At 41.2% G+C, this 14060-nt stretch overlaps 1 protein-coding gene across 1 annotated transcript in view; it reads left to right on the forward strand.

The window, feature by feature from the left end:
* The window catches only part of slc4a3 (solute carrier family 4 member 3), a 30622-nt gene extending 21132 nt beyond the window's left edge, over nt 1-9490 (forward strand). The window contains exons 11-23 of the mRNA XM_061089051.1: nt 830-935; nt 1529-1713; nt 1796-2015; nt 3411-3626; nt 3722-3870; nt 4696-4890; nt 5004-5195; nt 5662-5751; nt 5842-6008; nt 6898-7151; nt 7465-7634; nt 8225-8398; nt 9413-9490. Coding sequence (XP_060945034.1) covers nt 830-935; nt 1529-1713; nt 1796-2015; nt 3411-3626; nt 3722-3870; nt 4696-4890; nt 5004-5195; nt 5662-5751; nt 5842-6008; nt 6898-7151; nt 7465-7634; nt 8225-8398; nt 9413-9490 — 2196 coding nt within the window. The remainder of the gene's footprint in view (nt 1-829; nt 936-1528; nt 1714-1795; nt 2016-3410; nt 3627-3721; nt 3871-4695; nt 4891-5003; nt 5196-5661; nt 5752-5841; nt 6009-6897; nt 7152-7464; nt 7635-8224; nt 8399-9412) is intronic.
* Nucleotides 9491-14060: the final 4570 nt, after the last annotated feature.

A 14060-nucleotide genomic window follows, 5' to 3' on the forward strand; every position in this document is an offset into this window, starting at 1 on the left:
CAGGACTCAAATCAGCCTATGACACAACAAAATGTTTATATTTATGTCTGTATATGACAAGGTAAATACAGTTAGTATAAATTACCTACAACATTTCCAGTTTATTCCTGTTAATTCCCGTTAATTCCCCTTAATTCCCGTATATTCCCGTTAATTCCCGTTAATTCCCATGGAAAGTTTCCAACTTTGAATATTCCCGGAATTTTGCAACCCTAGTCACCACGCAGGCAGACACCGCAGCAGATGCAGTTCCACCAAAGCCAAAGTGATTAACCAGTTTTGACAAGAACCCACTCGGATAATTGAGCTCAGCTATCTAAACGAGCGGAGATAAAAGCCGTCTTGTCTGACTTCCTGGTTTGCGTTAAGGTTCTGAGGATCGGCAGCGAGCGCAGGTTCGATCGTGATTACCCTGAAGTCGTGATGTGAGACCTGTGGCTCTGGCGTTGTTCTTTGAAACACGCCTCCATGAGGTCAGAGGTGGCGTAGGTAGCTCTTGAAGTCGGAGGAAAAGCCTCTCCGGGGTCACATGTGTTGACTTGTGTCTTCGGGTCAGCTGACAGGTGTTTCTACTTAAAGCTTCCCGATGCATTAGCTGTGAAAAGTTAATGTTCCCCCCGGCTTCGAATGATAAAACAGCCAAACGGGCAAAATTCTCCTCGAACACGAAGAGGCAGTCACGTGGCCGTGTGGTGTTAAATGAGTCACATTAATGTGTTGTGGTTCAGACGCTATCTGCACAATAACGTCTGTGTACTTGTCCCGTATATGATGTCACATCACACTGGAACAATCATGTGGATCATCTCCGTGCTTGTCTCCCTCCCAGAAATCTCTCCACCCTCTTCCTCCCGAGAGCCACCCGGCCGCGGCCAGATCCATGAAGCTGCTCGCCAAGATTCCCAAAGACGCAGAAGCTGTCATCGTTTTAGTCGGTAAGCGAAAAGGGAGTTTGGACAAAGTACATTAATAAAAAAAGGTGGTTATAGTATAGTATAGTATAGTAGTATAGTAGCTTTATTTGTCAATTTCTTTACATGTACAGACATACAAAGCAATCAATAATTTGTTTCTCACTCTCCCACGGTGAAACATAAAGTGCAGAGGGCACAACAGATAAGACAACAAGACATTGCTAGTTCTAAGTAAACAGATTCAAGTACAGTACGTATAGCAGCATAGGTTTTATGTAAAGTAAAGTGTAGACGTACTAAAGTGATAAAAGTGATAAAAGTGCAAAAGACATATTGTTTGTTTCATAGTCCTGAGTGATTGGGGGGGGGGGATGGGGGATTTCAGCAGAGAGAGTTCAGCTTCCTGACAGCTTGGTGAATGAAGCTGTTACTGAGTTCTGGTTATTGTTGGTGGTTATTTATTCCTTTTTATAAACTACCGAGAGATGAATCTGCTTGTTGTTAATGTTCCTTGTGTAAATTCCTGTTCGCCGAGTCAAATCACAAAGTGTTCTCCTGATGTGGAGCTGTGGACGATCTCTAACGGTTTGGTCTTTGTGTTTCTTCACCATCAGGCTGTGCTGAGTTCCTGGAGCAGCCGGCCATGGCGTTCGTCCGGCTGAACGAAGCCGTGCTGCTGGAGTCGGTGCTCGAGGTCCCTGTCCCCGTTCGCTTTATATTCGTCCTGCTTGGTCCCAGTCAGTCCAACATGGACTATCACGAGATCGGACGCTCCTTCTCCACTCTCATGTCCGACAAGGTAATTTGTAAGAAAAGTAAGAGTCCCGAACTTCATTTTCTCCATCATTCTGGTGCTGAGATCCGGTTATATTTTGCCGTAGAACTTCCACGAGGTGGCCTACTTTGCGGACGACAGGCAGGACCTCCTGAACGGGATCAACGAGTTCCTGGACTGCAGCATCGTCATCCCGCCCTCGGACGTGGAGGGCAAAGACCTCCTGAAGACGGTGGCTGACTTCCAGAAGCAGATGATGCGCAAGAGGAAGGAGCGGGAGCTCAAGAAGCAGCACTCCTCCTTCGGGGTGGTGCAGGAGAACAATGGTGTGAATCAAAACGTCTTTTTCAATCAGAAATACCAACACGTTTTTTTTATGTATGTTCTCAAATGTGAGAATGTTCCTTCAGTCTTCACATAAACTCTCAGCTGTGGATCTAAGACACATGCTGCATAAATTAACTCTTAAGATATGTGTCAACTTTTAGATCTTGCTGTTTGCATTTGCATGAATTTGTGCCTTTAATATTGTTGTGTTATTTTTATCAATCAATCAAATCAAATCAATTAGATTTTATTTGTATAGCCCATATTCGCAAATCACAATTTGTCTCTTTAACATTGTGAGACATCCTCTGTCCTTAACCCTCAGCAAGAGTCAGGAACAACTACTAAAAACCCTTTTTACAGGTAAAAATACGTAGAAACCTCAGAGAGAGACACATGTGAGAATCCGTCTCGGACACAAGTGCAATAGATGTCAACTGTAGGAAAACATCATCAAGATAGATATTGTCTTTTGCACACTCTGTCTACAAATTCTTAGACTCATAGTATATTATATTACCTATTGTATAGTCAAATACTTATATTCATATTCATACCTCTACTCTATATCATATCATACTCTCTGTATATTCTTGTTTACATAAGTCTATATACACATATTTATACATGTGTACATGTTATAATTACTATTATTATATCACCATTACTATTATTATTATATATACTGTTGCTGCCATTATTACCATATACTGCTTTTATATTGGTATAATTACTATCAGATATAAATATATATTATGTTATATTATATACTATATATACTGTACTATTCTTATATACTGTCTAACAATAACATTATCATCATATCATCAGTACTATTACCATCATCTTGCCACTGCACCTTATCTACCTATTTATCTAGTGTTTCTGTTTTTATTCTTTCTACCTCAATATTTCTAATTTTATTCTATTGTATTGTATTTTATTGTATTCAAATATACCGGCTGCTATGACAACTTAATTTCCCTTCGGGGATGAAGAAAGTAATCTATCTATCTATCTATCTATCTATCTATCTATCTATCTATCTATCTATCTATCTATCTATCTATCTATCTATCTATCTATCTATCTATCTATCTATCTATCTATCTATCTATCTATCTATCTATCTATCTATCTATCTATCTATCTATCTATCTATCTATCTATCTATCTATCTATCTATCTATCTATCTATCTATCTATCTATCTATCTATCTATCTATCTATCTATCTATCTATCTATCTATCTATCTATCTATCTATCTATCTATCTATCTATCTATCTATCTATCTATCTATCTATCTATCTATCTATCTATCTATCTATCTATCTATCTAAAGGTTTTAGCAGCATCACTATCATGTAACTATTATTCTCTCTGACCCCCTAGAGGTGAGCCCGGAGGAGGAGGGCGAGGGCGACCAGGAGGTGGACCCGCTGACCCGCTCTGGGATCCCGTTCGGAGGCCTGATCCACGACATCCGCCGCCGCTACCCGCACTACGTCAGCGACTTTAAAGATTCCATCGACCTGCAGTGCATGGCCGCCGTCATCTTCATCTACTTCGCCGCCCTGTCGCCCACTATAACCTTCGGAGGCCTGCTGGGTAACATGAACTTTCACAACAACACGAGGACAGTTGAATTTGCCACTTTGATCAAAGCTAATGCAGGTTTTTCATTGTGTTTATTTTGCACACAGGAGAGAAAACCGAGGGTCTGATGGGAGTGACTGAGCTCATCGTTTCCACTGCTACTCTCGGGGTGATATTCTCTCTGCTCGCTGGTCAGCCGCTCCTCATCATCGGCTTCTCAGGACCCTTGCTGGTGTTTGAAGAGGCCTACTACAAGGTACCTGAGCTGGAGAGATTATAAGAGACAATAAGACTGTACAACTCATCTACCTCTGTCAGAGCCACCATCACAGAACTGCACTAAACCTGTCTTCTTGCACTGTGAACCCTGTACAACACTCCGCTCCATATACACTTACTTCACATCATATGTGATATGTGTTAATATAAACCATATTGCTATTATATATCATTTTATACAATAATATTGTCTACATATTCTTACACTCATAGTATATTATATTACCTATTGTATAGTCAAATACTTATATTCATACCTCTACTATATATCATATATTATATCATACTCTCAGTATATTATTTGTATACATAAGTCTATATACACATATTTATACATGTGTACATGTTATAATTACTATTATTATATCACTATTACTATTATTATATATACTGTTGCTGCCATTATTACTATATACTGCTTTTATATTGGTATAATTACTATCATATATAAATATATATTATGTTATATTATATACTATATATACTGTACTATTCTTATATACTGTCTAACAATAACATTACCCTTCATATCATCAGTACTATTACCATCATCTTGCCACTGCACCTTATCTACCTATTTATCTTGTGTTTCTTTTTTTTATTCTTTCTACCTCAATATTTTTAATTTTATTCTATTGTATTGTATTTTATTGTATTCAAATATACCGGCTGCTATGACGACTTAATTTCCCTTCGGGGATGAATAATGACTCTATCTATCTATCTATCTATCTTTCTATCTATCTATATTTTTCCAACCCCAGAGTTTATCAATCACTGACGTCTGCGTCTTCTCACTCAGTTCTGTCAAGCTCACGACTACGAGTACCTGACGGGTCGGGTGTGGATCGGGTTCTGGCTCATCATCATCGTGCTGGTGATGGTGGCGGCGGAGGGCAGCTTCCTCGTCCGCTACATCTCGCCCTTTACCCAGGAGATCTTTGCTTTCCTCATCTCCCTCATCTTCATCTATGAGACCTTCTCCAAGCTCATCAAGGTGAACTGACTTTAGACACCGCAGTGTTTATACGTCCTTCCCTGGTCCTTTTCTGCAAAAAGCTCAAGTTACAGTCAGTCGCTGGAGGATGAATTGTCTTGTCTTGGTTCCAGGTGTTTAAGGAACATCCTCTGATGTCCTTGTACACCAGTGATCACTCTCCAGCTACTCTGCTGCACGAGGACGACGGCCCGGTCTTCAACCAGCCCAACACTGCTCTGCTCTCTCTGGTCCTCATGCTCGGCACCTTCTTTGTGGCTTTCTTCCTCAGGAAATTCAGAAACAGTCGATTCTTGGGTGGCAAGGTAATCATTTAATCACCTTCAACTTCAACTGTGTGAACATTGAATCGTACCCAATGGAGCTTTCTTTTAAAAAGACGAAGCTATGCAGAGGAAAAATATATAATTTACAGTTTGTTTTGATGTTGCTATTTAAACTCGAGTTTCGTTTTATTAATTTGAAAGTGATGGCTACGAGAAGATTTTTGCAATCATTAGATTTGCAGAAATCTTGCTAGTTTAGGATCAAACTTTATTCCAAATTTAAATCTGTCTCCAGCTGTGGAAAACAATGCTTATTTTTTTCACTAGTTTTGCTTGTAAACATGGATAAATTATACTTCATCAGGCCATATTGTCACTTTCTGATAGAATTCCCTGTAGCTCACAGAGGGAACATTAAAACCACGTCTTGTAAACTCAGCATAAACTCAACAGTAGCTGAAGCTCTTGGGAAACCATGACATGTTTGGTTTCTCCATGTCCTCAGGCCAGAAGAGTCATCGGGGACTTTGGAATCCCTATTTCAATTCTGGTCTCAGTGTTGTTGGACTACGCCATCACTGACACTTACACACAGGTCAGTGAACTGTCAGTCACATTGTTTTATTACCGCTGTATGAGTCAGTGTCTTTTCTATTTAGACATAACCACTTTTTTCTGATTTCAGAAACTCAACGTGCCGTCTGGCTTTTCCGTCACGTCCCCTGATAAGAGAGGCTGGTTCATCAGTCCCTTCGGTGACAAGCAGCCGTTTCCAGCCTGGATGATGGCAGCGAGTATCGTACCAGCGCTCCTCGTCTTCATCCTCATCTTCATGGAAACTCAGATTACTTCGTACGTACAGTGTGATCATCCACAGTAGTGATTAGGGTTGCAAAATTCCGGGAATATTCAAAGTTGGAAACTTTCCATGGGAATTAACGGGAATATACGGGAATTAATGGGAATATACGGGAATTAACGGGAATAAACTGGAAATGTTGTGGGTAATTTATACTAACTGTATTTACCTTGTCATATACAGACATAAATATAAACATTTTGTTTTGTCATAGGCTGATTTGAGCCCTGAGGAAACTTTGGGCACTTGACTATACGCTTCTGCATCGTTGTGTCATTCTTAACATAGGTCTTTGCACAGTATTTGCAAATGTACACAGCCTTTCCTTCTACATTGGATGAGGTGAAATGTCTCCACACATAAGATAGTGCACGTGGCATTGTTCTGTAGAATAAGATGAGAAAAAAGTTTGTAAAAAAACACTAATGCAATGCCAGAGATATAAATAGTTAGCCAAACAATTGGAATCGTCTGTAAACATGTTTTACAATTGATGGATAAATGAATGGAAATAGGCTAGATGAACAGATGAACAATCCTCAATCAGCATGCTAATATATTTTCCCAAGTAATATCATGGAAACTTACCTGACTAGTCCTGCACTCTACAGCAGGCCTCAATAGCCCTGCTGTAGAGTGAAGCATGCTGGGAGTTATCTGTGCATGTGATGGAAGAATGCACAGTGGAGGGTTGAAACTCAACGTTTTGTCAACTCAATTTTTTTTCAAAATTCCCAAAATTCCCGAGCTTAACTTCCCATGGAAAGTTTCCGGAAAGTTTCCGGAAATTTACCGGAAACTTTCCGCCCCTTTGCAACCCTGGTAGAGATACACAGTCGTTTATACATTTTCTGCCGTCTCATCACTCTCTCAATCTCTCAGCTTGATAGTGAGTAAGAAGGAGCGTCACCTGGTGAAAGGCTCGGGTTTCCACCTGGACCTGCTGCTCATCGTCATCCTGGGGGCCTTCTGTCCCCTGTTCGGCCTCCCGTGGCTCACCGCGGCCACTGTCCGCTCGGTCACGCATGTCAACGCCCTCACGGTCATGAGCAAGGCCACGGCGCCTGGCGAGAAGCCCATGATCCAGGAGGTGAAAGAGCAGAGGCTGACCGGGCTTCTGGTGGCCGTGCTCGTCGGTGAGAGGAAACAAGGGCATGGGAAGGATGGGTGGGGGGTGTTGTTGACCATTATAAAGTGTCTGCTGATAGCGTGCAGGCCGACACGCTGGAAAGGGGGGGTGCAAGGAGCTGCTGTCAAAACTGTGCCATCATCACATTTGCTTAATTTACCAGACATTTCTGAATCCTCAATGCATTTGTCTCCTTCAAAATAAAGCGTACAGTTTGAAATGTACCTATTTGGAATGACCTGTTTCCTTGACCTCTGCTGATTGCTGGTGGATCCGGTCAACAGCAGTTGTTTCATTATTAAAAAGTCTCTGTCCATCAGGCATGTCCATCGTGATGACCGACGTGCTGCGCCTCATCCCCCTGGCCGTGCTCTTTGGTATCTTCCTGTACATGGGCGTCACCTCCCTGACGGGCATCCAGCTGTATGAACGCATCACCCTGATGGTCACGCCCGCCAAGCATCACCCCGACCACATCTACGTCACCAAGGTGAAAACAGCAGCAGCAGCAGTAGCCATATAAAAAAACCCTTTATGATTCCATGAGCATTATCCAGGTGTCTGCAGCTCTGCAAGTGTTAATATGCACAACATATTTAAAAATACGTCATATAACTTTTAATCATAATCCAGTCCCTGGTATATGTCTGCACACTTTAGAGAAAAGGGTTTATTTAAATACAACTAAGATACAACAGGTAATAATGGCTTCCATTTTGGGTTTGAAGTTTAAATTACTGGTTGAAGATTTTAAGTTTATTCCTCTAAAGTAATAATACAAAATTGATAATATTCTTTTTACTCATTAATTCACTGATCCACTAGATGGAGCTAAAACCCTGCAAGAGTTTCATTCTGCAGAGGAGCAGTGTGGGAATGTGTGTTGCATGTGTCTTTGAGTGCCTGTGTGTGTGTACGCCTTCGTGTGTGTACTGCTCTGTGTGTGTGTGTACGCCTCTGTGTGTGTGTACTGCTCTGTGTGTGTTCGCCTCTGTGTGTGTGTCTCTGTGTGTGTGTACTGTGGTTTATTGTCTTTTGGGTTTCTTACCCATTAACCAACCACACGTGTGTCGCTTTCAGGTGAAGACATGGCGGATGAACATGTTCACCATCATCCAGCTGGCGTGCATCGTGGCATTGTGGGTAGTGAAGTCCACTGTGGCCTCGCTGGCGTTCCCCTTCGTCCTCATCATGACGGTGCCGCTGCGCCGCCTCGTCCTCTCCAGGATCTTTCAGGAGCGAGAGCTCCAGGCGGTGAGTAGAGACCTTCCAGGGATGTTTGAACCTCGGCCACAATCATCTGCTCTAACGTACTGGAACCTAAACTTATTCTACATCAAATTAAACTTGAGATGGATGCTGGCATGAACTTTACATTCTTCTTGATTTCCTCCTGTGTGATTATGGACAGCGTTCTTATCCAAATATTTTCCAATGATATGCAAATATTTCTTTTTGCCTTGACCTACTATGAGGCCGCACTTTGTGTTTTCTTGGTCTGATCCACTCAACCCATACGTGTCATCACTCTCAGATTCAAACCTTCTAGTTCCAAAATGTCCACTTTTTCAGGAGCTTGGATAAACAGCTTTGTTCTCAGCTTGACCACCGTGTGTGCTGTGTTCCATCGAACGGCCTCATGAACCTGAGGCACGAGAGAATTCCCTAAACCACAAAATAATTAAGTTAAACTTGAAAGTTATAAGAATTCGACCTCCATGATGTTTGATTCCTCCGACCTTCATTCCTATGTACACATTGCTTTGTGCACGTCAGTTTTTATTGTATTTCTTAGTTTGTTATTTAATTATTTTGAACCTAAGCTTTTTCGTGTGCTGGCTAGAGTCTAAAGATATCACTACGTGTATTTCTCAAAGTATTTAAATTTGCCTTTAATAAGTGGTGGACCCTTCAGTAGTTCAGTTTTTAAATAAATACTTAAATAAGATATCAGCTGTCGTGGCATCTCAGGTCACCGTCAGGTTCCGGGTGACAGTTACCAGATCTCTGACTGTCTGTGTGGACGGTAAAAACATTATGGATCATAGCATGGTCACACGGCTGAACGTACCAAGTTAGAGATCTGTGTAAAAATAGCTTTGGTGCATTATGAAACACCGTCTTGATAATTTCTAGGAAACACTGAATGTATTTGATTGGATATTCAGTCCACAGAGTTCGGTTTAAAGCCAAAAATCTAAATCCAAATAGGAACTAAGCAAACTTTGCATGAAACTGACTGAAGTCCATTCGTCTTTTTTCCCGCAGCTGGACTGTGACGAAGATTCTCCCAACTTCGATGAAGACGGACGGGACGAGTACAACGAGATCCACATGCTTGTGTAAATCTCAGAATGGGGCCCGGCCGACCGCACCCCCTCCGTCCTGCAGCTCTGACCAATCAGAGGAGGCCTCTCTGGAAAAAACTCAGCAGAGCGGAGAGGAGCTACCATAATGGTGTTTGTAAAATATACACAAAGCTATAGCTGGATAATTTTACTTGCTTAGCTTTGTTTATTCCAGTTTTTTCAAAAGAGCCCACCTCATGTTAGATCTCTGTGGTGTTGGTGGTGGTGGTGGTGGTGTTGGTGGAGGTGGAGGTGGTGGTGGTGGTGGTGGTGTAGCTCTGCTCACCCTGTCTGAAGTGGAAGCTGCAAACCACACAAACACTTAATCCAACTTTTGTATCCCGTCTATCCCTTTAACTACCACGCAGGTTCTGGGCATGAGTGCAATGATGATGGTGACCTGCCGGACGACCGCTGGTGATGATGCTTTTAAGCTGATTTTGCCAGCGAAAAAGTGGGAAATCTGGTCAATTTCCTCTAATTTCATTCAGGAAGCGGACATTCATCGAAATGTATTATTGTTCAGGTGACGTGACCCTCAAGCCCCGAGAGAATTCCACTGCCGTCATAGTTTAGCGGCGTTTACTACTGACATTTCCTGTAGGTTGAAACGATGTGCGGACGAGGAGTTGAGTAATGTTCCTGTCTGTTGTTGAGTCCGTGGGCACAAAGCCTCCTCCTGGTAGTAAAATCTCCACTGAGCCTTCAAGGGGTGTCACTGTACTGTGTTAGGTGTTCGATGCCCAACATACCAGTCCACTGGGCCTATTACTGTGACCTCGGGTGTATAACTACATAGCTAACATGGTCTCAACCTTATTTTTCTACTTTATTTCGTGTCCAGATCCAGAGACTCTTCAACAGCTTAAGATTTAAAATGAGATAAAAAAAAAAAATAACACTGTGTAGGTTGACGCACTAAAAACAATGATTCATCCGTCCCTTCAAGATTTTCGCAGTGTTGTGCGTTTTTTTTTAATGACACACTTGACTGGAAACTAAGCGAACATACAAGTGCTAAAAGTTGCCGGGGAACAGTTGAGTGTTTGGCGGAATGTATGAATGATGCTTTGTACAGTAAGACTGTGAACTTGGAATTATAATGAACCATCTGTGCTCCGAGTGGTTTTAAAAATACCGAGAGATTAAGTTTTCACCTCCCATACTGCGAAACCCATTACATGATTGGAAAGCTTCTCAGAAACCGGACTTCTGCCCACATGGAAAATGTTCAGGAAGAATGGCACCAAATTGCATAAGGCATTTCGACACAGATGAAACCGGAGTGTTGGTATGTTCTGACATTCCTAACACTCCAAATATCATCTTTGCACCTTTGCCTGAGGTGATGAATAACCCAGAAAAAGCCAGTTTGATGGACGCAGGTCAAACTGGGAGACGGCTCCTGCACATCTTCGTCGAAAAACACAAATTTTTCAGAAGAGGAATTGTGCAGGATTCTGTAATCTCCTGACACCTGTCGTATTTAACCACACTGCACAGGACAAACAGTGCACAGACACACACGGAGGCAGCTGAAGGGGTTTCTGGGAAAAGGTAACTTTATTCTATTCACCAGATGAACAACACAAAAAAACGCTGCTTAAAAGTGAAGCACAGATTCTAAACATTAAGTCCAAAATATTGTTGAGGGTCAGCAGTGTGTTAAAATGTATGTATGTCAGCCGCAGGTTCATTTCACACAACCATGTCCTAAATTATAAGCCATGCAAGGATTCTGTCTCAGGGGAAACTGACCTTCGATCTGTAAATATTGGTTCCCAGCCTTTAGTTTGTCCTTTGTACATAAAGCGGTCAAGGCAATCTCACGTGTGCAATGTAAGATATATATATATATACAGCGGGATTTTGTGTCACACGGCAGAGGAGAGAATAATGTGTCGACTCCATGGAGGCGACTTGGAATCGGACTGTGAACGAGTTCTCTCTACTTTGATGTGATCATCCACCTGCTGCTCACAGAGTTAATGAGTTACTCAATGTGCTTTGCATTAGCAGCTCACTCCACTGCTGGGCTGGTAATGGACCTTTTCAACCACGTGCTCGTGTTTCCGCTTCTTTGCAAAGAACAGGAATTTTTACTCCCATTATATTTGGCCCCACTGCGCTCGAGACATTTTAAACGCTGATGCTCGGCTGCCGGTGTTTTCACTTCTCAGATTCAGATGATACCGATTCATGGAAAGTCTGTTGATGACGAAAAGCTACTGGGGGACCGGCCACACGTTGAAGCTACAGTTCAGGGTTAGAGATGCATTAAGGACTCAAAAGGGATTATGAGTCAATGAAGAGGCTTGAATTTCAAAATTTCTATTAATGTGAATATTATCCAAAGTTTTATTTTTTTTTTTTTTTGTTGTTTTATTTAACTAAAAACATTTATTTCACCTCCTCCCTGTATGATTTTGTAAAAGCTGTTTTTCCCCCTTGAACATGTATTTTATTAATATTTTGGTCCCCCTAAAAAAGACTACTACTACCATGCAGTATTTTAAATTATTACTACACTTCAGGTCCACAAACTACAAGAGAAAATTACAAAAGACATGACCTCAGGCTCCTCTGTCTTCAAAATCACACATCCTGCGTTTTGGCCCTTTATTTTGGAATCAAACTAGAATATAATTAAGTTATAAATACGATGAACCTAATGTTAACTTCCATAGCTAACTTCTATTCAAGTATTTAAATGAGACATGTGACATTTTAGCAAGTCGCTGTCACCTGAGTCCGGTGGAGTTGTGTGTCTGCTGCACTGGTGGAGTCGCACACAGATCCACGTCCTCTGTTTTCAGAGAACACAAATCTGCTGAGACTGTAATAACACATGTATAACACATGCACGTGCTTTTATTATGACAAGACTTGTTGTGTTGGAGGAGGCAGCAGCCCAGACTCCCCCGACCGGAGTTCTTCTCAGCAAAACATCCTTTCAGTGTTTACACACGGCGGGAAAATGAAATTGCCGGTATTATTTAGGATTATAGAAGGTGGGATGCTGCCACTTGGTCCTGTCTGGGCGCTGGATGTTAAAACATGTGACCCTCATCGTCCACAGGAGCAGCAACAGACCAAATATAAGCATGTGTTGAGTCTTGAACCTCTTTTGATTCATCTCTATTGGTTCGAGTGAAAAACAGAGACATTTTTTGAGTTCTCCGATATGTAATCATGTTTTATTCAACCGGAGTCACAGGATTAGTTTCCCCATTTTGGTTTTCATTGACACATACTGTTGGTGATATCCTTTCCTGTAAATAAAATCCTGTCCCTATAAATGGCATATATTTTATTATTATATTATTATTGTTGTGACAGAATTCGGATGATGCCACAACAGTATGTTTTCCAGTTTTAACACCAATACCACCACTCACTTACAGCTTCAGTTTCTCATAAGATATCATCTCCAAACACTGCTCAAGCTGCAATAAGCATTTTGGAACCTGAAGAGCACAGACGGACATTTTTCACCCAAACTCACAGCGACAAGCTCTGATCTGCTACTTGTCGAGGAATGTTAGCGCTACACAACACGACACGACAACCCAAGTTTGTCCGTGACACACAGGTCTTGAAGAGCAGCTCCATCTTGCTATTTCTGTAAAGAGGTTTTCAAAAGACTGTCAAATGTTATTTTTTTGTCTGAAATAAATATTTATTATGTGTTTCAAATACAAGCAGAATCCTTCATTTTTCTTTCTTTATATATCACATTCAGAAGTGAAGTTGGTGTGAAGCAGTGCAGTAAATCTTGGAGCCTTTTGTTTTTGTATACGAGCTGTAGGGCCCAGACGGGGGCGGGATTAACCACGAAACACAAAATAATGAGTCTCAGGAAGTTAATACATTCACAGCCGAGAACTCAGACAGTCAAATATCATTTTTCTATGTCTACAGAATAAATCACCATATGCTTTAGGGGCATATAGTGATTTACAGAACCCACCCAGCCATAGAGAAACACATCAGGACATTTGAGAAGAAAAGAATTACTTCAACAATAAATAGTTTGACAGTTAACTTAAAATAAATATCACTCAGGTCACACGGTGCTGCTCGGATATTAGGCAAAGTAATAGTTAATTATGACAATGAAGACTCGATCACATTGAATACTTATAGAAAATATTGCATATAAATGGGCACTTTGAAAAGAAAAGCTAGTTGAGCAACTCAGTCCATTGACATTAGTCCATTTTTTAAACGACTAATATCTATGACTGAGTGCAATTTGGTGCTGTTTGGTTTGAATTTTAATTTAAAGGGCCTGTTGGGTTTTTGGCGGAGGAATATGATTAACTGAGTGCTATATAGTTGTGGCTATTCAGATTATGCACCTTCATAGAGATACTGTAAAATAAAGATTACAGCTCAAGCTTCATATAACTCTCTTTTCTTTTCATCGGCCCTAAAAGCAGTATAGATGCCCTGGATTAACTAGTGTTACTCAAAGTAACTTTTTTGCAAACAAATCTAGTTATTTTCGGTAATTGTAATTCGATACTATGAAAGTCACATAGTAAATCTGTAATTACACAGTTTTA

The sequence above is a fragment of the Limanda limanda genome, chromosome 16 (assembly GCF_963576545.1).
Source record: "Limanda limanda chromosome 16, fLimLim1.1, whole genome shotgun sequence".
In the NCBI taxonomy this organism is placed as follows: Eukaryota; Metazoa; Chordata; class Actinopteri; order Pleuronectiformes; family Pleuronectidae; genus Limanda; species Limanda limanda.